Source organism: Equus caballus, chromosome 24 (assembly GCF_041296265.1).
Source record: "Equus caballus isolate H_3958 breed thoroughbred chromosome 24, TB-T2T, whole genome shotgun sequence".
NCBI classification, from domain to species: Eukaryota; Metazoa; Chordata; class Mammalia; order Perissodactyla; family Equidae; genus Equus; species Equus caballus.
In genome coordinates, this window is record NC_091707.1 from 58,255,359 (window position 1) to 58,281,768 (window position 26,410).

General features: G+C 42.1%; 1 protein-coding gene across 5 annotated transcripts in view; it reads left to right on the forward strand.

The window, feature by feature from the left end:
- The window catches only part of TDRD9 (tudor domain containing 9), a 119,463-nt gene that overhangs the window by 69,191 nt on the left and 23,862 nt on the right, over positions 1-26,410 (forward strand). For all 5 annotated transcript variants that reach the window (XM_070249356.1, XM_070249352.1, XM_070249355.1 and 2 more), the window contains 16 exons: positions 69-132; positions 209-272; positions 779-823; positions 1,532-1,585; positions 8,111-8,227; positions 9,283-9,390; positions 11,623-11,723; positions 14,952-15,125; positions 17,210-17,321; positions 18,272-18,484; positions 18,742-18,831; positions 19,366-19,626; positions 20,585-20,740; positions 21,457-21,527; positions 23,138-23,247; positions 23,800-23,896. In XM_070249356.1, the coding sequence (XP_070105457.1) occupies positions 69-132; positions 209-272; positions 779-823; positions 1,532-1,585; positions 8,111-8,227; positions 9,283-9,390; positions 11,623-11,723; positions 14,952-15,125; positions 17,210-17,321; positions 18,272-18,484; positions 18,742-18,831; positions 19,366-19,626; positions 20,585-20,740; positions 21,457-21,527; positions 23,138-23,247; positions 23,800-23,896 (1,837 nt within the window). The remainder of the gene's footprint in view (positions 1-68; positions 133-208; positions 273-778; positions 824-1,531; positions 1,586-8,110; positions 8,228-9,282; positions 9,391-11,622; positions 11,724-14,951; positions 15,126-17,209; positions 17,322-18,271; positions 18,485-18,741; positions 18,832-19,365; positions 19,627-20,584; positions 20,741-21,456; positions 21,528-23,137; positions 23,248-23,799; positions 23,897-26,410) is intronic.

The following is a 26,410-nucleotide window of genomic DNA, read 5'->3' on the forward strand; positions in this document are numbered from 1 at the left end:
GAGCAGTGGAAAGCTGTGGTAATGCCCCTCTGATAATCTCACGTTCTCTTCTTTTTTTCTGTTGTTAGCTGCAGCTCTTTCTTTGAAGAATTTTTTTGCAATGCCTTTTAGGCAGCATCTCGATGGATATAGGTATTTAACATTCATATTTTAAAAAGTCACTTTATTTTAATGGTAGTGAGTGACACTCTTTGTTATCTGTTTATAGGAACAAGGTGAATTTCTCTGGCAATAGTAAGAGTGACTGTATTGCACTTATTGAGGCATTTAAAGTAAGTTTTCTCCGTGCCAGCTACGAATGCAGCTACCGCAGATTGTTAGTACAGTTTCGTACCATACACCTTTCTCTAGGGAAAGTATTGTTAGGGTAATTGACGTCCAACATCAAATAAACTGTGTTGGAATGAGTAGATGGGGGTGGGAGTCCAGTTTTATGAAGTTGATTGAAAAACTTGAATTTGTAAATTTTCTGTGGCAAAATGTGTTGAAATTGGACTTAAAAAATTTAGTTAGCGGGGCTGGCCCCGTGTCCGAGTGGTTAAGTTCGTGCCCTCCGCTGTAGGCGGTTCGAATCCTGGGCCCGGACATGGCACTGCTCATCAGACCATGCTGAGGTAGCGTCCCACATGCCACAACTAGAAGGACCCACAACGAAGAATATACAACTATGTACCGGGGGGCTTTGGGGAGAAAAAGGAAAAAAAAATAAAATCTTTAAAAAAAAAAAAATTTAGTTAGCCAGTGAAGTCTTTTGACACTCTGGGTCATTTGTTTTTAGACTTGGCAGACCTGCAGACAGAGAGGAGAGCTGCGGCATCCAAAGGTTGGTTAGCTGTTTCTAGACGCTGCGGGAAGATTCCCGAGGCTTCTCCAGCAGCCTGATTGTGGCGTGTGGAACATGATAGCGCTAAGCCTGAGCTGAGGGCCCTGCAGACAGTCCTCAAAGGACTGCCCTCAGAGAGTGGCAGGCCATAACAGTGATGGGCTAGTCCTTGGCAACGGCTTGCATGCCTGCCTTTTGCTGTAGTCGCTTTCCAGAGCCCACTCCCCGGGTCTGCTGCTTGTACAGCCTTGCGTAGTGTGGTCCTCCTGTAGCGTCAGAGCCTGTCCAGCCGGGAGTGCTCAGTGCCTGTGCAGATGTGCCTGCAGGTGTTGGTTCAAAACTGAGAACCCTGAAGCCTCTGCTTTTCCTGTTTTTGGCTAAGTTGTAGATAATATTATGGGCTTAAAAGAACTCAACCTGTTAGCCTTAATTTTTTTTTGGTCAGATTTTGTTGTTGTTCTAAACTGATTGGCTTCAAAAGACTGCTGATAGGTCTGTGTGTTTAAATGTGCCGTGCCTAGATGCATTCTTAAAATAACTGTGAGTTACCCATTAAAGCTACCTTTTAAACAGTCAGCCATTTTATTTTTCTTGCTGGTATATATTGTTTTGATATATATTTTTGGGTGAGATATATATATTATAGTAGCCAAATTAGCTCTGAATTGTTCCATTAATATTGAATATTATACTTTTATGTATTTAAAGGATGAGCTTGACTGGGGATGGTTAAATTACATTCAAATCAAGAGAATTAGAGAGGTAAGTTGTAAATTCTTTGGATGCAAATAGAGATGACTTATGAAATGTTTATCAAGCACCAACAATACACAGGGTAGTAATGAGTATTACAATAAGTACATCTTCCACTTCCAGCTTTAGTAGAATTTATATATTTATAATATTATTTATATAATGATTTATAAATGTATTTATAGTTTATGATATATGATACATAAACATAATTTATATTATGTATAATTATATATTTTAATATAATATATAATTATATACAATTTTAACTAATATTCTTTTTTTAATTGAGGTAACATTGATTTATAACATTGTATAAATTTTATCATTATATTTCACCTTCTGTACAGATGACGTCATATTCACCACCAAAAGTCTAGCTGCCATTTGTCATCATACATATGTACCCCATTACCCCCTTTGCCCTCCCCCATCCCCTTCCCCTCTGGTAACCACCAGTCTGTTCTCTGTATGTATATGTGTGTTTGTTTATCTTCCACATATGAGTGAAATCATACGGTGTTTGTCTGCCTCTGTCTGACTTATCTTGCTTAGCATAGTACCCTCAAGGACCATCTATGTTGTTGCAAATGGCAAAATTTTGTCTTTTTTTTATGGCTGAGTAGAATTCCGTTACATACACCACATCTTCTTTATCCATTCATCCATTGATGGGCATTTAGGTTGTTTCCAAGTCTTGGCTATTGTGAATAATGCTGCAGTGAACATAGGGGTGCATAGATCTTTTCAAATTAGTATTTTCATGTTCTTTGGATAAGCACCCAGCAGTGGAATTGCTGGATCTTATGGTAGTCCTTTTCTTTTTTTTTTGCTGAGGAAGATTAGCCCTGAGCTAACATCTGCTGCCAATCCTCCTCTTTTTGCTGAGGAAGACTGGGCCTGAGCTCACATCTGTGCCCATCTTCCTCTGCTTTATATGTGGGACACCTACCACAGCATGGCTGGCCAGGCGGTGCCATGTCTACACCGGGGATCTGAACTGGTGAACTCTGGGCCGCTGAAGCAGAATGTGCGCACTTAACTGCTGCACCACTGGGCCAGCCCCCACAACTGATTTTTGTGTGTTCATTTTATACCCTGAAACTTTGCTGTATTTGTTAATTATTTCTAATAATTTTTTGGTGGATTCTTTAGGATTTTCTATATATAAAATCATGTCATCTGCAAATAGTAACAGTTTCACTTCTTCCTTTCCAATTTGGATCCCTTTTATTTGTTTTTCTTGCCTAGTTGCTCTGGCTAGGGCTTCCAGTACTGTGTTGAATAAGAGGGGTCAGAGTGGGCATCTTCACTTGTTCCTGTTCTTAGAGGAATAGCTTTCAGTTTTGCACCATTGAATATGATGTTAGCTGTGGTTTTGTCTTATATGGTCTTTATTATGTTGAGGCACTTTCCTTCTATACCTATTTTATTGAGAGTTTTTATTATAAATGGATGCTGAGTCTTATTAAATGCTTTCTCTGCTTGTATTAAGATGATCATGTGATTTTTATTCTTCATTTTGTTAATATGGTGCATGGTGTTGATTGATTTGTGGATGTTGATCCATCCTTGCATCCCTGGAATAAATCTCACTTGTTGTAGTGTATGCTCCTTTTAATATATTGTATTTTTTTTTAAGGTTTTATTTTTCCTTTTTCTCCCCAAAGCCCCCTGGTACCTAGTTGTGTATTTTTAGTTGTGGGTCCTTCTAGTTGTGGCATGTGGGATGATGCCTCAGCGTGGCTTGATGAGTGGTGCCATGTCTGCACCCAGGATCCGAACTGGCGAAACCCTGGGCCGCCAAAGAGGAGCGTGAGAACTTAACTACTTGGCCACGGGGCCAGCCCCTATTGTTGTATTTGATTTGCTAGTATTTTGTTGAGGATTTTTGCATCTGTGTTCATCAGTGATATTGGCCTGTGATTTTTTGAGTGTGTCATCCTTGTCTGGTTTTGGTATCAGGGTAATGTTGGCTTCATAAAATGAGTTAGGGAGTGTTCCCTCCTGTTTAATTTTTTGGAAAAGTTTGAGAAGGATAGGTATTAAATCTTCTTTGAATGCTGTTTGAATGTTTAGAATTCACCAGAGAAGCCATCTGGTTCTCCAGTGTTGTTTTTTGGGAGGTTTTTGGTTACTGTTTCAATCTCCTTACTAGTGATGGATCTATTCAGATTCTCTATTTCTTCTTGATTCAGTTTTGGAAGATTGTATGATTCTAGGAATTTTATCTGTTTCTTGTAGGTTATCCACTTTGTTGGTGTATAGCTTCTCATAGTATTCTGTTACAATCCTTTGTATTTTGGTGGTATGCATTGTAATTTCTCCGGTTTCATTTCTGATTTTGTTTATTCAAGCCTTCTTTTTTTTTTTTTTCTTAGTCTGGCTAAGGTTTTGTCAATTTTGCTTCTCGTTTCAAAGAACTAGCTCTTAGTTTCATTGATCCTTTTTACTGTCTTTTTAGTCTCTATTTTATTTATTTCCATTGATTTTTATTATTTCCTTCCTTCTGCTGATTTTGGGCTTCATTTGTTCTTCTCTTTCTATTTCCTTTAGGTGTATTTTTAGGTTGTTTGAGATTTTTCTTGTTTCTTAGGGTAGGCTTGTATTACTATAAACTTCCCTCTTAGTATTGCTTTTGCTCCATCCCTTAGATTTTGGTATGTTGTGTTTTCATTTTCATTTGTCTCCAGGTATTATTTAATTTCTCCTTTGATTTCTTCATTGATCCAACAGTTGTTCAGTAGCATGTTGTTTAGTCTCCACATATTTGTGACTTTTCCAGCCTTCTTCTTGTAGTTGATTTCTAGTTTCATACCATTGTTGTCAGAAAAGATGCTTCATATGATTTCAGTCTTCTTAAATTTATTGAGACTTGTTTTGTTTCCCAATATATGGTCTGTCTTTGAGAATGTTCCATGTGCACTTGAGAAGAATGTGTATTCTGCTGCTTTTGGATGGAATATTCTATTTATATCTATTAAGTTTGTCTGGTTTCGTGTTTCATTTAAGGCCTGTGCTTCCTTGTTGACGTTCTGTTGGGTGGTCCATCCGTTGATGTGAGTGGAGTGTTGAAAAGTCCCCTGCTGTTACTGTGTTGCTGTCCATTTCTTCTTTAGGCTCTTAATAATTACTTTATATACTTTGCTCCTATGGTAGGTGCCTATATTAATACATGTTATGTCTTCTTGATGGATTGTCCCCTTTATCATTGTATAATGTCTATCTTTGTCTCTTATCTTTTCTGTCTTGAAGTCTATTTTGTCTGATATGAGTATGGCTACACCTGCTGTCTTTTGGTTGCCATTAGCTTGGAGTATGGTCTTCCATGCCTTCACCCTGAGCCTGTGTTTGTCTTTAGAGCTGAGATGGGTCTCCTGGAGGCAGCATATTTTTGGGTCTTTTGATTTAATCCATCCTGCCACACTGTGTCTTTTCTTCTTAAGTGGCATATGCAGGAAGGACTTTCTTTTTTTTTTTTTGCAGGGCAAGATTCACCCTAAGCTACCATCTGTTGCCAGTTTTCCTCTGTTTTTTTCCTTCTTTTACCCCGGTGTCCCTGCCGCCCCCCCCGCCCCCGGCCAAAGCCCCAGTACATAGTTGTGTATAGTTCTAAGTTCTGGTTCACGAGTGGCGTGGTTCTGCACCCAGGAACTGAACGTGGGCCACCAAAGTGCAGCGCGCTGAACTTTAACTGGTAGGCCATCAGGGCTGACTCCACTCTGTGTCTTTTGATTGGTGAAATCAATGCATTTACATTTAGGATGATTATTGGTATATGAGGGCTTAATACTGCCATTTTATCTTTTGTTTTCTGGTTGCTTTGTATTTCTCTTGTTCCTTTTTCCTTGTGTTTCTGTCTGCCATTTCACTTTGGTGGGTTTCTGTGATATGTTTCTCGGTTTCCTCTTTTTTTTTTTTTTAAATGTTTTTTCACTCTGCTCTGAGTTTCTGTTTTGTGGTTGCTGTGTGGTTTATATAAAACGTCTCATAGGTGAGATAGTCTTTTTTCTGCTGATAGCCCGTTATCTCCATTTGCCTGTGCAGATTCCTCTCCCCTTCTGTGTTTCTGTTGTCACCAGTTATCTCTTTTTGTATTGTGGATTCATTACCAAATTGACGTGGCTGTATTTATTTTAATGTTTCCTTTCCTTTTAACCTTTATGTTATAATTAAGTGTATACTATCCTGTTCTGATACAGATTTACAATTTCCTGATTCTGTCTATCTGTTTATCACCTCGCTCAAAGCTTTGTATGCCTTTGCCTTTTTGTTTCAGATAGGAGAGCTCCTTTCAACATATCTTGTAAGGCAGGTCTATATTTATATATTTATGGTTTCAAAAGTGATCACATCATCTTCTCATTCTGAATATTGTGTACTTGTATTCTCTCTTTGGTTCTTGATTATATTTGTGTTCGGGGGGTCCCAAGACCACCTTTAGGTTCAGTGATTGACTAGGATTCACAGAATTCAGAAAAGCTGTTATGCTCCTGGTTATGGTTTATACAGCTAAAGGATACAGATTACAGTTAACAAGGGAAAAGGTACGTGAGAGAGGTGCAGAAGAGACAGGGTGTAAGCTTTCACCTTGTCTCCTCCCAGTGGAGTCTAACAGGTGCGAAGAATTCCCCCAGCAACGATGTGTGACAGCAGGCGTGAAGTATTGCCAGGCAGGAGGCTTACCCAAGCCTTGGTGTCAGAGTTTTATTGAGGGTTGGTTACATAGTCAGGGGTACATGTGTGGCTGACCTTAGTCACTTAGTTTTAACCCCTCCAGAGGTCACATCAATATTGCATGGCCCGAGGCCCCCACCATACGTAGATCACATTGCCACCATAAGCTATTTCTCATGACCAAGGCCTCAGGTAAACAAAGACACTCTTATGATTCAAGATATTCCAAGGGCTTAGAGGTGACCTTCCAGAAATCAAATCTTTCTTTGAAAGGTGCAGGGTGTGGACAGCCCAGGCCTGCTGAATTAGTCTTTTACTGCATGATTTGCAAGATGCTTAATCTGTTTTATTTTATTTTCAGAGAACTTACTCTTGGTTTGATTTGTTATTTTACTGTGTAGGTGTTTTTTTTCGGGGGGGGGGGGAATTGATTGAGTTTTGCTTTTTCCTATTAATTTAGTTCTTCTCTGTCTCTTGGTTTACTTTTTTAGTCTTGCTGAGATGAGAATTTAATTCATTAATACTTTAAATCTTTTAAATAAAGGCATTTAAAGCTGTGAATTTTCTTGTGTGTACAGTTTGGGCCACATCCCATTGATTTTTGACGTGTAGGGATCTCGTTGTTATCCCTGTCTGTAACTTTTTTTTACTGTTGGTTTCCTCCTTGACTCGAGAGTTTTTTGTTTTCTTTTTTTTTTTTTGGAGGAAGATTAGCCCTGAGCTAACTACTGCCAGTCCTCCTCCTTTTTGCTGAGGAAGCCTGGCCCTGAGCTAACATCTGTGCCCATCTTCCTCTACTTTATATATGGGACGCCTACCACAGCATGGCATGCCAAGTGGTGCCATGTCTGCACCCGGGATCCGAACCAGTGAACCCCGGGCTGCTGAGAAGGGGAACATGCAAACTTAACCGCTGTACCACCGGGCCAGCCCCTCGAGAGTTTTTTGGAAGAGTATTTGAGTTCTCAGGTAGAAAGAAATATTTTTGGATAACTTGTTTTGTTGTTAATTTCTAATTATATCTCATTTTGGTCAGAGAAAGTGACTTACATAATTTTAAATTGATTTCTGATTAGAGAACTTATCTGGACCAAAGTCTTATAAAAAAGATAGCAGTCATATGGAAATGAATAGGCTAATGTGCCCGTGGACTGGGCCCTTCCTTCCCTGTCCCCAGGCTTTTCTGTCCTCCTCACAGGGCCTGGCTGTTAAGGTTTTCTGTCCTTCCAGTTCTTTTTACTTGTGTTTTTCCAGTTATGTTCACCTGTGGTTTGTGTGGTTTTTTACTTTTTGTAATTTATTGAGATAATTTTGTGGTAAGTTAATTTATGATGAGTTCATAGGTATTTGGAATGTGTATTCTCATGTGTGTGTACATTTGAAGTTGGGTATTCTGTGTGAATGATTTTTATTGCAACTGGGTGTTTGTTTTGTTCAGGGCGACTGTTTATCCTAACGTCATTTGGCTTATTTTTAATCACAAAAGCAGTACATGTTCCTGGCAGAGGTTTTGGAAGTGTTTAAAGGACTTAAGGCAAAGGATGTGGTCATGGTCACCTCTTCTGATACCCATAGGTGATTGTGGTGGGTGTTTGCGGGGCTTTCAACAGGGGTCGTTGTGTGTTTATAAATTGGGATCATGAAGCGTATACGGTTTTGTGTCCTGGTATTTTCTGTTAGTATTGTATTGAGCATCCTTTCCATTCTTTATTAATTTTTAATAGATGATTCTTAATAGCTGCTGTGTTTCATCCCATAGATGTATTAATACTTTTCCCATTGTGCACTTGTTTTCCAATGTTTTCACTATTTGAATAACATGTGTTTTGAGACATCGTATTTCAATGTTTTTCTTAGGTGGCTGAATTGTATGAAGAATTGAAGAATAGAATCTCACAGTTCAACATGCATGTTGATTCTCGACGGCCTGTCATGGGCCAAGAGTATATCTATAAGCAGAGATTCATCCTTCAGGTGTGTGGGAGTTTCCTGGATATCTTTTCCTGGTTTTTCTGCTTATTAGGTCTTGTGGTTGAGAAAGTAATTACTCCTCCTTTCTGATACAAATCGTGCCTCAAAGGAGATTTTAAGTCCACAATGTTCATATTGCTTTTGGGAACCAGGAAAAACTCAAGTTTTGCATAGTTTAGGTTTTCCGTGTCATTGAGTTGATGATCCAGACCTGTTTCTATTCTCCAGAGGAGTGTTCCTCTAGGGTACCAACTGTTATTACTGCTTCAGGAGAAGTTCTTTTGTTTTAGCTTTTAGGAAAATAAAAATACTCTTAATGTTATTCAATGTATGTAGCTATTCCTTTACACTGAAAATATTATTTTAAATTTGGGGTCATTTAACATGATCAGATTAGCTTGTTGGATAGAACCTTAGAGGAATTGTGTGAGGGAAGTGTAGCCTGAAAGGTGGCTAATGCTTCCGATGTAGGGGTTCAGAGGAGGATTGGGTTCTAGGTAGTTGCCTGCAAACTGGGTGATGCTGGAAAACGGAGTGTTTTTCTGGGTGTCAGGTTGCTTTCAGTCTGGGAGAGTTTCAGATGGGTGTATTTGTATTGAAGAGGAGACTTTGCAGAGTGCTTTTTAGAAGTGAATGTCGGATGAGGGCCTGCTGCTCCAGATCTGAGTGTCCAAACTGGAATTTTACCTAGGTATCTGGGAAAGTGCCTGACGCATAGAAGTAAGTATGTTGGGGAGAAGGCAGAAAAAGTTGGCCAACCTCTGGGGCTGTGTGTGTATTATCATCTGTATCCTTGTTCAACTCACCACTGTTTCCTAAACCTCATTTTGAGAAGTACTCAAGCTCCTTTGAAGAAAGACCATGTATAAAGTGTTTCTATTATGGTGAAATAACCAGAATTGTGACTTTCTGCTTGATTGGTAACAGGTGTGTTTTTTTTCCGTAAGCTCTTTGTTTTACATTATAGATGTCATATCCGTCTTGGATGAGATAGAATATTGGTGAGACAAACTGATAAAATAATGCTGTTACTTTATGAAAATAAGTTTCTCTTCCAGGTTGTACTGGCAGGTGCTTTTTATCCAAACTACTTTACTTTTGGGCCACCTGATGAAGAGATGGCGGTGAGGGAGCTGGCCGGCAAAGACCCGAAGACGACCGTCGTGGTAGGTGGAGAGGAGCAGCAGCCCTCCCTGGGGAGGGAGGGGCCCTGCTTTTCAAATGGAGGTTCAATTCTGTGTGCTAACAGATTTTGTTTCTCCTGTTGTTTCTTTTTTTTTAGTACCAAGTGGATTTTTCCCTGAAAGCAAATATTGTGGCTTCTTTGCCCTTTTCATGTGCATCTTTTTGCTCCTCAGTCTTGCTTCCTTTTGTAGACCCAGCCTTAAAAGAAAGTTATGTGTTCATGGCTAATGCTGACTGATCATGTGCCATTTTGAAGGATTTAAGGCCCTTCTCCATAAGTTTAAGAACATTTAGTTAACAACTTCATTTTACATGAAGTAAAATATTATTGGTTGGCAACTTAGTGCTGCGATTTAAACTGTGGTCCCCAGTCTTGAATGCCCAACAGAATTCCCTTGAGAGTGTTTGTTTATTTTTATATTCAGATTTGAGAGCTCCATGCCACAGAATCTGAACTAGAAGGTATGGGCTGGTGATTAGCATTTAAGTAGCGTGTGCTTTGGGAGAATCTGATAGCAGCCACAGGCACTGACCAGATCACCCTCCACGGACCGTTTGTTTAGCTCTGAGCACATGATAACCTCAGGATATGTAGCTGGAATAAAGCCTTTGGGAATTGGACTTTCGTTGGACTCTTGGGTTCATGATTCGCCTACATCATTTTTTTCTTTTTTTGAGGAAGATTAGCCCTGAGCTAACTGCTGCCAATCCTCCTCTTTTTGCTGAGGAAGACTGGCCCTGAGCTAACATCTGTGCCCATCTTCCTCTGCTTTATATGTGGGATGCCTACCACAGCATGGTGTGCCAAGCAGTGCCATGTCCACACCCAGGGTCTGAACCGGTGCGCCCCGGGCCGCCGAAGTGGAACGTGCGCCACCGGGCTGGCCCCTCGCCTGCATCTTAGTAAAGGGAATGTGAAGCCCTTGGCAAAGTTCCTGGCATACAGTGATACATACTCAGTGATTGCCAGCTTTTATTCCTGTTATTGTTGCCATCACCACTATTACTGAAGAAATAAAGAGTTCTCAAGGAGAGGGTCACAGGTTGCTAGAGCTTTATAGAGTTCTTTGAAGAGCGCTAGAAGGGGTCTGTGCTCACGCTGGGGAAGACAGACAGCTGAGATGAGTTTATACCTAGGGAAGGAATCTTAATTTACAAGGTGGTCATTAGCTTTTTGTCCTGTTTGAGAAGTGTGGCTGGGCCCCTGCTCTTGTTGATCATGGGGTGGACCAAGCTTGTTTGGTCGGCTCCCTCTCCCCCTCTGTGGTGTTCTCCCCTCGTGTGCACTAGGGCAGAGCCTGCAGGACGCCTCCTGAGACCTGGAGCTGTGCTGGCCTCCTTCAACCACCAGCCGGCCTGTTCCCCGTGCTCTCTGGGGGCTAAAAGTTACCTACTGTGTGCATTATAAAAACGAAGTGATGGCTAGTATTTACTTAGCGCTTGTCTGAGAGGGCCTTTAAGTCCTTTTTAGTCATTCTTCTGTGGGCTAACCATTTGAGTTGGGGGTTTGTCACATCCTTATTTCATGACATGGCAGTTGAGTCCTAGGATAGTTCCGTAACTTGCCTAAGACTTTATAAGACAGGATTTGAACTTAGACCTGAGTCCACAGCCCCGGCTTTTCCAGGCACCTTTCGTGGAACTGTGGTGGGCTCTGAGCTAACAGGACCTGCCGCACGGCAGGGGACTCCAGGTTTCCTGCCAGCGCCAGAGCCTGGAACACTACTCGCCCTAAGAGAAGGGGGAGCGCTCCAAGGGTTAGGCGAGATCTGCCCCAGCTCCACTGGGGTTGGCTTCTGGCTCTGGTGATGAGGAGATCCTCCCCTTCTAACGAAGAGCACGTTTTCCTTTAAAGTCCTCATTATTCCATAAGTAGAAGTGCTGTGTTTTAAAAAGATGTATTTATCAGCTTGATTATTTTAAGGTAAAATAAAAAGAAACAAATCTTAATTTTTCTGTAATAGACTTTTGAAGTGTTTTAACAGGGGAAGAATTAGCCTTTATTTAACATATATTTATTATTGAAACTTAGTTATAATTGAGTAATTAGTCATTAAATACACTGATCTAGAGTCTGTATCTTAGAGTTACTGAAGATAGTAAACCATGTTATTGTGAACTAAAATAATGTGTAGCAGCTTTAAGCTTAGAACATTATAACCATTTTGTTAGTTCCTGTGTCTGCTCTAATTAATACCATGTCATGTTTACAGTTGAAACACATTCCTCCCTATGGATTTCTCTACTATAAACAACTGCAGTCTCTCTTTAGACAATGTGGTCAAGTCAAATCCATTGTATTTGATGGTTCAAAGTAAGTACTATATTTGTGTAATCAACTGCAATTATGAAAGAGCCATAACGTTTTTAATGTGTACAGGAGCCAATTCTTAAAACTGAGTGCGTGTGGAAGTGGTTCTTCATATGGGCTGCTACAGACAGCTCTTGATGTAGCTTTGCTTTATCTTGTCAGTAGCAATTTATCTTCTCTTTCAACCATGTGACCTCCTAAAGGAACTAACCTGTGTGGTCCGCGGTCTAATGCCAGGAAGCTTTCGTAAGGTAATGTGGTCCTAGGGTTGATGCTCTGAAAGTGCACTTCACTTTAAAGCGTCTGTCCCTAGATTTCCATGGTGAATGCTAGTAATGTGTTACTTTGTAGGCCATAAAAATGCCCTAAAATAGTTTATCTGCCTCTAATTATTTAGAACTTATATGTTCTAAATATTTTTGGAAGACAAATACTTCAAAAACTCAATTATATTTGACCTTATTTTAGTTGCAGATAAGGAACAAATGGCATGTTTTGGAGTATCGCTTTGAGTTTTTATTTCCAAGAGGGAATGTTTATGCACAGAAAAGACTGTATAATTTTTAAATTGATTTTTGAGTTTTTAAATTAGAAATTTTTTCGTGTTCTATAAATTTTATTTACAAAGCTTTGTAAATCTAGTAAATAAAAACTTCTACTTTTTCTTTGATTAATGTTTAATAACTGAAGTTGAACATATTAAATTCGTTTTCAGTTTGGATTAATTCTTTCAAACGTTTTAAGTTCTTTTCTATGATTAATATATTGGTTTTCTTTGTAAGCTTGTAAATGCCTCACGTGGCAAATTCATAACCCTAACAAGAAATCTTTCTAAGTACTTTAACAGCTGTTAACAGATTTAGCTAATGAGTCTTACTGTGTCTCAAGTTTTCTTAAATACTCTAATACAAACTGCAGACAGTCATAACTGTGAAGTCACTGTCCAACCATGGGACCACACAGCCAGCTGTTTTCTTGATGGTTGGAAGTCGTTTGCCCTGGCTGGGTTCCAGTTGTGCAGAGATGTTCTCATGACTGATCTGAGTGGCTGGCTGGCTGGGCTCTCACTCAGGCTGCAGCAGCGTCTCTCACTAATCTTTACTCTTGGAGTGGAGTCTGTGTTCCATATTCTTCCTGTCTGGGACCTCTTTCTAGATATTTTAATTATATTTTACTCAATTCCTTGTATTTCTGGCTTTTTGGTGACAATATCAATGTCATGCCTATTACTTGGGGGAAGTAACAGTGTTCTTCTGGTTCTTCTGGTACCACTTCTTGTGTGTCAAATCTTTAAAGGCAAAGAAAGAATGACATAAAATAGTACCTGAAAGAGTAAAGCTGTATTCTCCTGGGGCTCAAGCAGGGCCCACTTGAGTGTGGAGCTGTGTGGGGTGCGGAGGGTACACGGTGAGCAGCTTTCAGCTTAGTGGTAGGGCTGAGAGTAGAATTGGTTCCACACACATTTGCCTGTCATGAAATATCATGGGAGGGGCCCAGGTGGTCCGAAGAAGTCATTTTCTCTGAGGCTCAGAAGAGGAGCAGGAACGTTCGCTTGGAACTTGCCAGGAGGTGTCTGAGGTGGGTCTTGGAGAGTAGGAGGCCTGGGGCACGTGGAGGAGGCAGGTGGGGCAGGATGGGGGTGAGCCGAGCGGTAACTGTGGAAAGCGTAGGTGTGTGCAAGGTGCAGCCGGAAGCCGTTTTGCTGAGAGCTGGCTTTTGTGTGAGGTTGAGTCTGTTTTGAGGGAGGTCAGGCGCTGTCTTTTGGATGGTCCATTGTAGCCAACTGATGAGCGTGAGCGTGAATAGATGGGCGTTTGGAGACCTCTGAGTGTGCTAAGCTGAACTGTGTTTTGTGGAATGTAATCAGGGAATGTTGAAGAGAGGAAGACATCCAGAGTCTTCACAGTTGTTCAAACCAGGTAATAAGATGTGAACCAGGATGGTGATGTTTGAAGTGCAAAGGAGGCAACCTGTGGGAGAGGAGATCTCCTGGGTTTGGCTGTTGATTGCATTTGGAGGACAGAGAGAGAGGAACTGAAGAGGGTCAGGTCTTCCAGCCTGGGTGTTGATGAGGATGGGGCTACCAGGAGCAGACGCTGAGGCAGGGGGACGGGGGGGTCAAGGCAATAGTGGGTGGGCAGGGAATGTCACAGGCTTGGCTGTGGAGATGTCCAGTTGTAAACAACTCATGGAAGATTAGAATCTGGAAATGTGGTCTGGAGTTTAGAAGAGATTATTTCTAGGGAGAGACTTAGGAGGCCTCTAGAGACAGACAATAGAAATGGAGGTGAGTAAGTCAGGCAGAGGATAGAAGGGAAGCGCGTATGTTTAGTAGTGAGTTTACCAAGAGGTACGGGGTGTGGAGGGGAGACGAGGGCAGGCAGTCAGTGCACTAGGAGAGAGGAGGAGAGTGCTCCAGGAGGCAGCAGCGTGAAGCCAAAGGAGGGGTGCAGACTGAGCAGGCTGCTCCCTTCCTCGTGCTAGGAGGTGATTCTATACACACTTGATGCTCTTCATCAGCTCAGTATTCTTCCAGATCACTCAGAATCACACATTTTCCTGACAGTAGCTGGAGGGATCTTATGTCTGTTGGCAAGAGTGTGATGTTCGACCTAGGAGCATTCTGACATTCATGTACAAATGAATCTAAACTCAGTGCTTTTTTCCTTTGTCCCAGGAGGTGTCTGGCAGGCACCCTGCCTGCTGCTTGATCCTCATCCCGCTAGAGAAAGGGGTGGGATGAGACTCGGAGATGTGGGAGGGTGGGGTGCTCATCAGCGCGAGTGGGTAATAAACCTGATGGTTTTCTTGAAGGGAGAAGACAAAGATCGCTGTACTACTTATTTGTGTGGTTTTCTCTGTTTATTTTACAATAAAATAGAAAAGAACCCTGAAACTAAAAGACTGTCATTCTCTTCTAATTATGAGAATTAAGATTTCTTAGCTGAAAATTGCATTTGGACTCAGTGTTTGTTCTGCCTTATACTGCGTAATACATCGGGTGATACTGGGTTTTAGTCTAGTGATATGTCCTGGTGACTTTTAGATCTCTTAAGTGAGTAATCTTTACTTAAATAAGTACGTCTTGATTGATAATAGAATAAAGAGTTACTGACATTTTGAGGAGAGTTGTAACTGAAAGTTCCTCTCTGATCTTGAGGGATTACTATGCACTGAGCTCTTTTCTTGGACGCCTGATAAGTGTATGTTTTGTTTACGTCTGTGGAGCAGAGCCTTTGTGGAGTTTGCACGGAATCCGACAGAGAGGTTTAAAACTCTTCCTGCGGTGTACATGGCAATTAAGATGTCGCAGCTGAAGGTTTCCCTGGAGCTCAGCGTCCACTCTGCAGAGGAGATTGAAGGGAAGGTGCAAGGAGGGACTGTGTCAAAGCTCAGGAACACGAGGTATCCTCAGAAGGCAAGGCTCTGTTCACCCCCGTTCACATTTTCAAATATTATTTTTAAATGACTCTTTAACCTTGCTAAGTTCACATTAAAAGCACTGGCTTCGTAGCCAGCTAGAGGTGCCTTGAATCCTGGTTTCATTGTCTAGCCGTGTGTCCTTGGGCATATTACTTGACCTCTCTGAACCTCATTGCTTTTCATCTGTTTGATAGATGTGACACCTGTGGTACAGGCTGTTGGGAGGACTGGGTGGAACCATTTATGTAATTTTCAGTTTAAATAGTGGGGATCAAACCTGTTATTTGTTTCCTTTCTTCGTCTTTACAGTCGCACGTTTTCTCTTTTTAAGCAAAGTGGAATATTCTTTGACCTCAGCAGAGCAGACCGTGGGACAAAATGGAGATGCAGTTGAGAGCGCCCGGTTGCTTGCAGCACAAGCCACCCCTTCCTTGTTGAGCGGGGTCTTTGCCTCCACCCTCGTTTGACAGGAGGGCTGGGCTGCCTGAGGCCTGCTCGGCCCAGAGTAGTGCACTCATCACTTGGCAGCTGCCACCAAGCGCGTGGATTTTCTCCTCTTGGATGGAATTAAATCACTCTTCAGTATTTGTAACAGATTCCTTTGCCTTTTGGTCATATTCTCACAGTACCTTATGTGGGAATTCTCATTTATTATTGGTAATCTTTTTACATGAGGAACTTGACAGGAATTTGAGGACTTGGCGAGGGAGGGGAAATATGTCCCGTCTGCTACATCCAGTGTGGGAGGTTTTGATTCTGCGAGTGTGGGAGTGCAGTGGGCTCGGTCTGTAGCACAGAGAAGACCTGTCCTGCTGGGTGGTGTGAAGCAGCAAAAGATTCAACAGAGTACATTTAAAAGATCAAAGTGGCTTTATCGAACAATTCATGAATCGGGCTGCATCTCCTCTTAGCAGCTAGAAAGGAGCTCCATCGAGCTGCAGAAAGGAAAGGTTTTTAAAGGCAGGGCGCAGAAAAAAGGAAATCATTAGCAAAGAATGTGTTGCTCTAGGCAAGCTTGCCCCTGTAAGGGCAGATGACCTCCTAGTGCTGACCAGGAAATTTAGGTTGGCTGGTTGAAGGTCCCGTCCTGGGAGGATGAGGCTGCAGTTAGGTTAGGTCTGAAGTTTTGGTGGAGCTTGGCATAAGAGATTCCATTTTGGGCCTCTTGTCTCTTTTTTTTTTTTGAGGAAGATTAGCCCTGACCTAACTGCTGCCAATCCTCCTCTTTTTGCTGGGGAAGACTGGCCCTGAGCTAACATCCGTGCCCATCTTCCTCTACTTTATATGTGAGACGCCTACCACAGCATGGCTTGCCAAGCGGTACCACATCCGCACCCGGGATCCAAACCGGCGAACCCTGGGCTGCTGAAGCGGAACGTGTGCACTTAACCGCTGTGCCACCGGGCCAGGCCCCTCTTTTTTTAACAGTAGCTTCGCCTGAGTCAGTCTTATTTAATAAATGGATCTGAAAATTGGAAAGAGAGTTAGATCAGGGTCTCTCTAATAATGCTTCCTCTTCATTTTAGAATAAAAGTATTCGGAAAGGCTACTTTTATTTTTTATCAAATTTTTATTTCATATCCTTGAAATTTAGCATTTAGTATCTTATTCCTTTAAGAAATGAATAATATTTCTTGGGTTTATTAGAAAATCGTGTGTGTTTTCTAACAACATTGAACCAGGCATGGATTCTTGTAATTTTCTGAGAGTCAAAGCCACTCACTTCTGAAACCACAAGTTATGAAACATTGCAGGCCCTAGTTCACAGTTTATACCTTGAAATTAGATCTTCTGTGAGAGTCTTGACCTTTAGAATATTTCTGAAGGGCAGTGTGTAACTGTCAGAGTGCATACCCCCTCCAGGGTAGCTCAGGAAGCCACCAGAAACTCAAGTTTCAGATGAAATCAAATTCATTTTCTCTGACTTAAGGATTTTATTAAATGTTCTTTTTTTGTAGAAACAGTGGAATAGTTCAGGGAATAACTTCACATACATAAACATGTTTTCTTTGTAACACTTGACACTTGACTTTTATTGTCTTTTTTTTAAAAATCGTGTTAACTAGGGTGAATGTGGACTTCCAAAAGCAGACAGTAGACGCTCTGCAAGTCTCATTGGACACATCAGACAGACCTCGGACGACCACAGACCTCCTTTTAACAATCGACGTTACAGAGGTAAGGATGGTGTGACTGAGTCACGAGAGCTCTTCTCTCTTCTCAAGTTAGAATTGTCGTATCGTGTACGTGAAATAATACACATACACAGACACACACGCACGTGCACGCACACAGCCTGTGCACCTTAGTAACCTAGTAATTGTGGGTGAGCTTGAATTACCGTACTTGTTAAATTGGTACGTTGCTGTGATACCAAATGAAACGCAATGTTCATTCTGGAATGAAAGTTTAATTTTTAAAATGTCAGGCACATTTAAATGCTAAAAAATCAATTTTAGCGACAAGATACATGTAAAAATATTAATTGGTATAATGATATGTACTGTATAATTCAGTTTATGTCAACAAACCGGCATTGGCACCATTATTCTTTAGGGTATGGTTTTTACTTCTTTAAAATATCAATTAAAATACGTACATGCTTCCTGGTAAAACTGTGGCTACAGTTCTCTGGAAGATTTCACACAGAAACCTACATTCCAGGCAGACTGGAAAGCTCGAGTAGTGTGGGCTGTGGTAGTCTCATGGCAGCTGCCCAGTGGGACCCTTTGCGATGGGATGACCACTCTCCCATTCCTGCCATTTGCCCCTGTTCTTCCAGTGGGCTGTGCATTCACACCACACCTGCAGGCTCTGTGGGGGTGGCTGTCACCTTGGGACTAGTCAGAGATGAGATGGTCCTGCTCTTCCAGGCCCTCCCAGAGCCTTCGGTGCTTTGGTATGCTAGCGAACCTCATACCTTCAAGAGAGGGATGTGTTGCACACGTTTCCTCACCTTAATTGACCAGGGACACCCCTCCTTTTTTCCTCATAAACCCTGTTAAAAACTTGTGGAATAAAGTTTGTGGAATGTGGTAGGGACAGTATGTCAGCCCTCCAGTTTGAGCTTATGTTCCTCTTTACAGAAATCCTTCCAAGATTTCATCTGTGCCCCTCTTCTTTTTCAGGTGGTTGAAGTGGGACACTTTTGGGGATATAGGATTGATGAAAAGAACTCAGAGATTCTGAGAAAGCTGACTGCTGAAATAAACCGACTGAAATTGGTTCCCCTGCCCGTTCACCCACACCCAGACTTGGTCTGTCTGGCTCCTTTCTCTGAATTTGATAGAGAAAGCTACTTTAGAGCTCAAATCCTTTATGTTTCTGGGAATTCTGCTGAGGTATGTTTTCTGAAACAAATCACTTAAAGGGAAATGAGGCAAATTTAGAGCAGTTATGGAAAGTCTTTTCTAATTTGAAGTGGAAATTAAGTATAAAATAATTACAGTTAGAAAAGTAGTCTACTAGAAAACGTGGATTCAAGCTCAGGCCACTAAGAATCCCACGACCACAGAACTAGTGTGGATCCTGGTGTTGCTGATGGCTGGCAGGCCCCAGGGCTGGCCCTGTGTTGACGTGGCTCTTTCTCATCCTCCAGGTCTTCTTTGTAGACTATGGTAACAGAGCGCACGTGGAGCTGGCTCTTCTGATGGAGATTCCCTGTCAGCTTCTTGAACTTCCGTTTCAGGTAAGGTAGAGGAATGTCTAAAGCTAGAAAGGATTCTGGAGGTCACCCTACAGGTTGGGGACCAAGGCCCAGAGAAGGGACTTGTTTTGTCACACTACCCAAATTTAGTTTCTGCTTTTTCCAAAATATATATTGCCATAGATATTTTTGCCAATATTGTTTTTGGAGTGAGTTATAAAATATATGGAGGGTTTCACACTTAGAAAAAAAAATTAGTTGTTTTAATTCAGCAGTATTTTCTGATACAGTTTCTAAGATTTCTGGTTATGTTAAAACCATACAGAATTTTTGAGGCCTGGAGACATTCACACACACCCTTTCTGTCAATATGAGAACAGTCTAAAAGTTATTCTAAACTTTTGTTGTTGAAAAGCAAAACCAATGAAGTCCTCACTTACCCCGAAGTTGTTTTTAGTACGATTTTTGTGAGAACACTGGTGAAGATGTGTGGACAGGGTCATTTTTCAGTGGTGTTTGGGATGAGTGTTTCAGTTGTTTGTAAAACTGGTTCAGCCATGCTCTTCTGTCCCGTAGGCTTTGGAATTTAAGATTTGCAAAATGCGCCCGTCTGCGAAGTCTCTGGTGTGTGGCGAGCACTGGAGCGGTGCGGCCAGCAGGCGGTTTGTCTCCCTGGTGAGCGGCTGCACTCTCCTCGTGAAGGTCTTCTCTGTTGTGCACAATGTCCTGCACGTGGATGTGTATCGGTACTCGGGGGTCCAGGACACCATCAGCATAAGAGATGTCCTCATCAAGGAGGGCTATGCCGAGCTCGCGGAGGAGTCCTTTGAGTCGAAAGTATGTCCTTTTGTCCTTATTGTTGGAGCATGTGTGGCTGTGTGTGTGTGTGTGTGTGTGTGTGTGTGTGTGTGTGCACACGTGTGCGTGAGAGGGAGAGAGAGAGAATGAGAGGAAAGGGGAGCACTTTTTTCCTCTCTCAGGATATTGAGGGATAAATAGCTGGATAGTGTTCAGTATCTGTGTATTAAGATCTGTGGTTCCATTTTAAATGTCTTCTAGGTTTCTTGAGACTAAATTATGGTGACTGAGTGTTGTTTTTGTTGGTTTCCTATTGTTAAGCTATTTTTTTCCTTCTTGGAATGAAAATTAGTTGTCAAAATGTTCTCTATTTGAGGAGTTTTTTTTTAAATGGATCCCAAGATTTATTTCCCTAATGAAGGTTATTTATAAAATATTTGCTTCAAGTATTTCAAACATTTCAAAATGTCTTTCAACTGTTTCTTTCAAAATCAGTTCTGAAGCTATTTTTCTCGATCTGGAGGTTTCAGAGATGCCACTTTTGAGCTGATGTGGAAGGCCGTTTATTTTCCTGCTGTGATTTCTGCTGGGGATGAGGAGGGCTGGGATTGGGGAAGGACAAGCCAGCAGCAAAATGTTAGCCGGAGAACTGGTGGCGTTTGTATTCCACGTGGGAAAAACGCTTTCAGGAATTCTGGTACTATTCCCAATGTGAAGCCAAAATCTTGTATACAAAAAATTCTTTTTAAAAATATTTCTCACTCTTTTCAGTTCTCTGATGGCTGAAAGGTAGTAAAGGCTAGTGAACTGAGCCTTTAATGAATCCTGTCTTCCTTCTTTTCTTGTACATGATAAAATTATCTGCTGACACCTTAGTGACCTAGAGATCAGCTGAGAATAAGGTCATGCCTATGAAATACTTTGATCAGTTTGGAATAAAGTGCTTTTAATGCAATATTTTTCTTTTAGCAAAACAAACTTTTCTTATTTTGTTCAGCAAAGCCATGAAGTTCTCAAGAGTCTCTTTTCCAAATCAGTAGAAAATGTGACAGACATCTCTGTGCCATCGCCTGTGAAAGATGACGAAAAGTACCTGATCCGGATTTTGTTGGAGAGCTTTTCTTCTAATAAGCTGGGTACCCCAAACTGCAAGGTAATTTTTAAGAGTTGTTTTAAAATACAATTCAAAACTTAAAATCGTTTATATGCTGAATTGTAGTCATGATGGTTTTTCTTTCCTAGTTTTTAATGCTGTTTCTGTCTCACAATGGAGCCTGTATGAATAAGAGAAAAACCTGGGGTTTAGTGCAGAGAAATGCTTTGACTAGTTCTTTTTTTTAAGCCAGCCTTTCCAAAGGCTACCTGTGCTTGTTTATCAGAGTAAAGGAAACAGTATCCTAACCCTGGATTCCTCCTGCTGAGGGTTTCAGCCCACCCGATGGGCGTTGGAGTCGGGGCTGCTGCCTGCCTGGACAAGAGGGCTGGCTGGGGTATCCCTCCTGACTGGGGCCTCTACTTCCACTGTCCCAGCCTTTGCCCTTTGTTCTCAGGCCTGTTCACCGGGGCGCTCTGCTGCAGTGAAGAGGGTAACACTTCTATTAAACTGTTTCGTAGTTTCCTTTTTGGGCCAAAGCCTTTCTTAAGTTATATATATTGAGGAATGTTAATGAAACCATTGGAGGAATCAGTTGTATCTCGGAAAAATACCTTCTTTAAGGCACTTTTTCCCCCACTGAATCATGAAAATGTTATGACTAAGATGTAGCTTTTTTCTTTTTTTTTAAATATGAACTGACTTTTGGATTTTTAAAATGTATGTTAAGTGGTATCTTTTTTATTGGTAACATTCTGTGTATTTTGTGTGTACAGGCAATACTTCATGGGCCTTTTAACCCTTATGAACTGAAGTGTCATAGTTTGACCAGAATATCCAAGTTCAGGTATGAGACCTAAGTTTTCCATGACATTGTTTTCCCTCTACTCCTCTATTCATTTACAGAAATGAATCTATCTTTATTTATATCTAAACTGTTGGAGTATGTTACCTTTTCTAACTTCTAATTTCTCTCCTAGCTCCAAATCTGAGGTACTCTCTTTCTCTCTATCAAAGCCATTCCATGTAAGACATTTTTGAGTATCTTCCATCAGAGACTTCATTTCTTATTATAATTGTTATTCATTCTGAAAATCTGTGAATGCCCACTGTGTTCTGGGCACAGTGTATTTTTGAGGGGAACAATAGGGAACAAAATGCAGTCAGTGTTCTCCCCAAAATCGTGGGTTCAGTGGTGGGGGTACATAAACGAAAACTGGCAATTACAAGATGAGTTGACGAGGGTCTTGATAGGGGCCATAGAACATTATCGAAGCATCTAGGAGGGGCCCCTGACCATACTCAGAAGGCCGTGGAGGTTTTCCAGAGAAATCTGAGACCTGAAGGATACAGAGGAGTTAGCCAAGGTACAGGTGTTGGGGAGGGAGGGTGCAGGCTAGGCGGGAGGCTCCAGCAGCGTGCATAGAGACCTGAATTTCAGAGTTTGCACTTCTGAATGTGTAGTGGGACTGGAGAGTTGGGGGGTGGGGGAATCAGAGGGCACTGCAGAGCTCCTGCAGATGAGGGTGAGCTTCACAAGCCATGTTGTAGACTTCATCCTACGACAGCCGGAAAGCCGTATTATGTGTGTTTCAAAATGATCACTTCGGCTGCAAGGTAAACCCTGGCTTCTCAAAGTGTCCTCTAGGACCAGCAGCATAGGCATCCCCTGGGAGCTTGTTAGAAAGGTGGAGCTCAAACCCCACCCAGACTTTTTGCGTGAGAGTCTGCGTTTTCACAAGATCTCCAGGTGATCTGTATGCACTTTAAAGTTTGTGGACCCCCTGCATGATGAATGCATTGGATTTTGGAGTAGAAGGATCCTCAGTAGGAGCATACTTCTGAGGCTGGGCACTGCTGTAATGCAGGGTGGGAACATTAGGACTGTGCTCAGTCCGTGGCAGGAGGTATAGAAATGGACAGTTTTACGAGAGCTTTCGGGTGTGGATTCAACAGGCTAGTGCTTGATGAGAGTCAATGATGTGGAAAGAGGAAGAGTGGAGGATGCCCTTGCTTGGGCTGTTGCAGAGCCTCTTCTGAGAGGTGAAAGAGGAGGGGGGCAGTGGACCATGCCAAGTTTCCTCTGGACATGCCATGGACGGCCTGCCTGGGATGTGGCCGTTACAGGTCCGGAGCCTGGGATAGAGCATCTGGGATAGAGGTGGAGATTTGAGTGTTAGCATGTGGGTGGTACTAGAAGCCAGGGAATGTTTGGGATGACATGGGAGAAAGTGGAGGAGAGGAGTGGAGGACCAGCTCCAGGACTCCAGCGTGGAGAGGCGGTGGTCTGGGATGAAAAGAGGAGTCACAAAGGAGTTTGGGATGGTAAATACACTTCACCTGTTGGTCATCGCACTGCTTGTGACTGTGTCTTTGAAATATATTAGTTTTGGATTGGGCACAATACATTGCTTAGTCGGTGGATCAGCAGCCATCTCCTGACGACTCCCCTTTCAGATGTGTTTGGATTGAGAAGGAGAGCATCAACTCTGTCATCATCAGCGACACCCCTGAAGATCTTCACCAGAGAATGCTGGTTGCAGCTTCCCTTTCAGTCAATGCAACTGGTGAGTGGAGGGCTCTGTTCCTTCATCATTTGCTCTTCTTTCCCTTGGCTTCGGTTACGAGGAATGATTTATCCTATAATTAGTGAACAAATTTGTGCTTCTGTGCTATATTTTTAGGCTATTTTCTGAGTATATTGGCTGATGCAACTTTAAGAATTGGAACATTCTCACCTTTCCTTTTACACACGGCTGTGGGTATTGATCCCTTGCTCATTCATTCATTCCATCATGCTTGGCTACAAGGAGAACAAATCCAAGTTCTTGGCCCTGGGATAAACCTGGTAGCCTGATGAGGACAAAAATAAGAAAAGAGTAACCAAATAAAAGTCATCCCCAGATAGGATAAAGGCTTAAGCCTCTAATAAGGCTTCTATCTGTAGGGTGCTGTGGGCGCAGAACCAGGGAGCTCTTCACTGTTGGGGTGTGTGGGGGGACAGGCTCAACAGAGGAGGGGATGCCTGAGGATGAGAAGGAATTTGCTAGGAGGGAGTGACGTTCTGCTCAGTGTGAATTACGTGCCTAACGTTGCCTTTTGATATGACTGTCTAACAGGGTCTACTATGCTGCTGAGAGAGACCTCTCTGATGCCTCACATCCCTGGCCTCCCGGCTCTTCTCAGCATGCTCTTTGCACCGGTGATGGAGTTAAGGTATGGGTGCGGCCGTTCGTTTTGTCCATAGGCTTTTGTAAATGAGAAGTCTGTGGGAGAAACGGCTGCCTCCCCCTGGTCCTTCTGGAGAGAAGGCATTTACAGAAAAGCTGACCGTGGCACGTCTGGCTGCTTGTTGGTCCTTCCCTGTGCTTCGGTGTGGTTAAAGCAGCCTTTATTAGCGTTGTCGATATGCCCATACTTGGACTTATTTCAGAGAGTAGCTCGGAGAGCTTGTAGAGCTACGTACAGTATCACATGGCAACCGGAGCTAAAAGTGGGACGTAGGAAATAAAAAGTGGAGCTGGGAGTAAGGCTCAAAGCAAATATCGTGATGACGCGCGTTCTATTGTTAATGGACTCTGAAGGTAATTCTCAGTTTTCTAGCAACCAGTTGTCCACAGGAAACCTGTCAGTCCCACTTACGATGGTAGCTATGAGGTAAGAAGACCGATTGCTCAGCAGATTGTAGCTCTTTTTGGTGCCAGGATCCAGCGGGAATGTCTCCTAGAGACTTTAGTAAAGAGAGCTGTGTAATAGAGTGAGCAGAGCTCTTGAAAACATCCTCACAGTTGGGGTGAAGCTTATGGTGTATGTCTGCTCTTCATATGGTGCTTGTTTGAACAGTAGGGTTTGCAGAATATTTATTGTGAGTGAAGCATGAGTAGGCCTTAGCAGAGGGGTGGGGGCTAGAAAAGAAATAAGGTTTGTCTGTAGGAGCCCGCATTCTGGTGGGCAACTTGGAAATGGTCAGTACAGATACTGCAGTGGGGCCTTCTCGCCCTTGAGGAGTCACGGGGTAGGGTGGTCTTTTCAGTCTGTGGGTAGGGTGGGGCTGGGGAGGGCTGATGGGCCTAGGGCGTTGAGTTTGGTTACAGCAGCTGAAAGGACCCTGCTGTTTACTCAGTCCTCTCTGCCATTAAACCTATTCAGAATCTACTCTCGCAATCTCAAATATTTAGTGCTTTTTCTCAGTTTTACAAATAATTGTGTATGTTCTTTTTTCCCCCACTAAAAATATATGCTACTTAGAAAAATCTGGAAAAAGCTGAATGGAAAAAAATTAACTTGATCATTTTTAACCATTTGGTATACTTATTTTCAGTGTTCTTATATGTATATATATGCATTTTATTTTATTTCTAGATCCTTTTCCACAAATATAAGCAATTTCATATTATTATGACATCTTTGTAAATATCCACTTTAATAATTGCATCATATACTACTGAGTGAACATAAATGGCTTTTAAAATGTTGGAATTTGGCTTCTAATTTTGCAATAATGATGTGATAAATATCTCTATGGGAATAAAGGTATCTTCGAAGTGAGTCCTCATGGGGGAGACAGGTGTGTAGAAACAGTGCATTGCATGTGATTATCTAGTAAGAAAATATCCATGCAGAGGCAGGGAAATGACTTAGTCAATACATAAACGTATGACTTCCCCTCTAATTGCTTCTAATATTCTTGCCTCTTTAACTAGACCAAGCTCCTGCTTCAACTCTTTTCTTTTGAATGTGAGCTTTTTGAGGATGAGTAATAAACAGTGTATTATTTTTAAATCTCCAGAGTGCAAGTGGTTATGTCGTAGACATTCAAGAAATGCTGAAATAATTGGTATTTAAAATACCATCTTTCTAGAAAAAAAAATAAGCCTAATAGGAGAGGGTTATATATAAACAGTACATAGTGCTTTGTACATAGCTGATATTTTATGTTCATTCTGTTGAATTTAGTTTGAATAGGGTAGTTTATGAGACAGCTTCACTGAAGCTAGTTGTCTTTGAATCTGTAGGCTCAGCTGAGTGATCACCAGCGGGGAAGATGGAGCCTGGTGGATTTTCATCCAAAGTCTACTTTTTGTCAGTGGTATGAGGTTTTTTTTGAGTCAGTAGCAACCAGTTTTGAGAAACTTTGGAAGACGAAAGAGGTGTTTGATCTGGGGCTAGCACCTTCCTTTTGCCCCAAATGCTCGGTCTCCTGCGGCTCTTCAGAGCAGACCTGGCCTTGGGGACTGTCACTGTCTCAGGTGTGCTCCCAGAGTGGGCTGTCCTTGTGAGCCCAGCTCCCCTTCCACCTGTGACCCGCCTTCCTCGTGTCCGCCTGCGTGGGAACTGCTGTGCTGCTGGTGCAGCACGCCTCAGCAGGCGCCTGGCTGCTGCTCTAGAGAGGCTGGCCCAGGGCCACTCTCACAAATGAAGCCTGCAGTCTCTGGGCCACTTAGGTCCTCTAGGTCTGTCACGATCCAGTCACAATTGATGGCAACTTGAAGACTAAAAGGTAATTTTTTGCCATCTCCATTGCACCTTTGTGCAATGGTAGGAGGAAAGGAAGATAAATGAAGAATTAAAATATTACATTTTGTTTCAGTTTACAGAGGAAAAGGAGGTCTGTGCTACCCTCCACTAGTAAGTAGAGAGATATAAAGAGAGGCCGCTGTCCCCTTTCTTGCTCCTGGTCATGACTGACCCAGCTGCTATTTATGACTCCCTCTGTTCTTCCTGCCACAT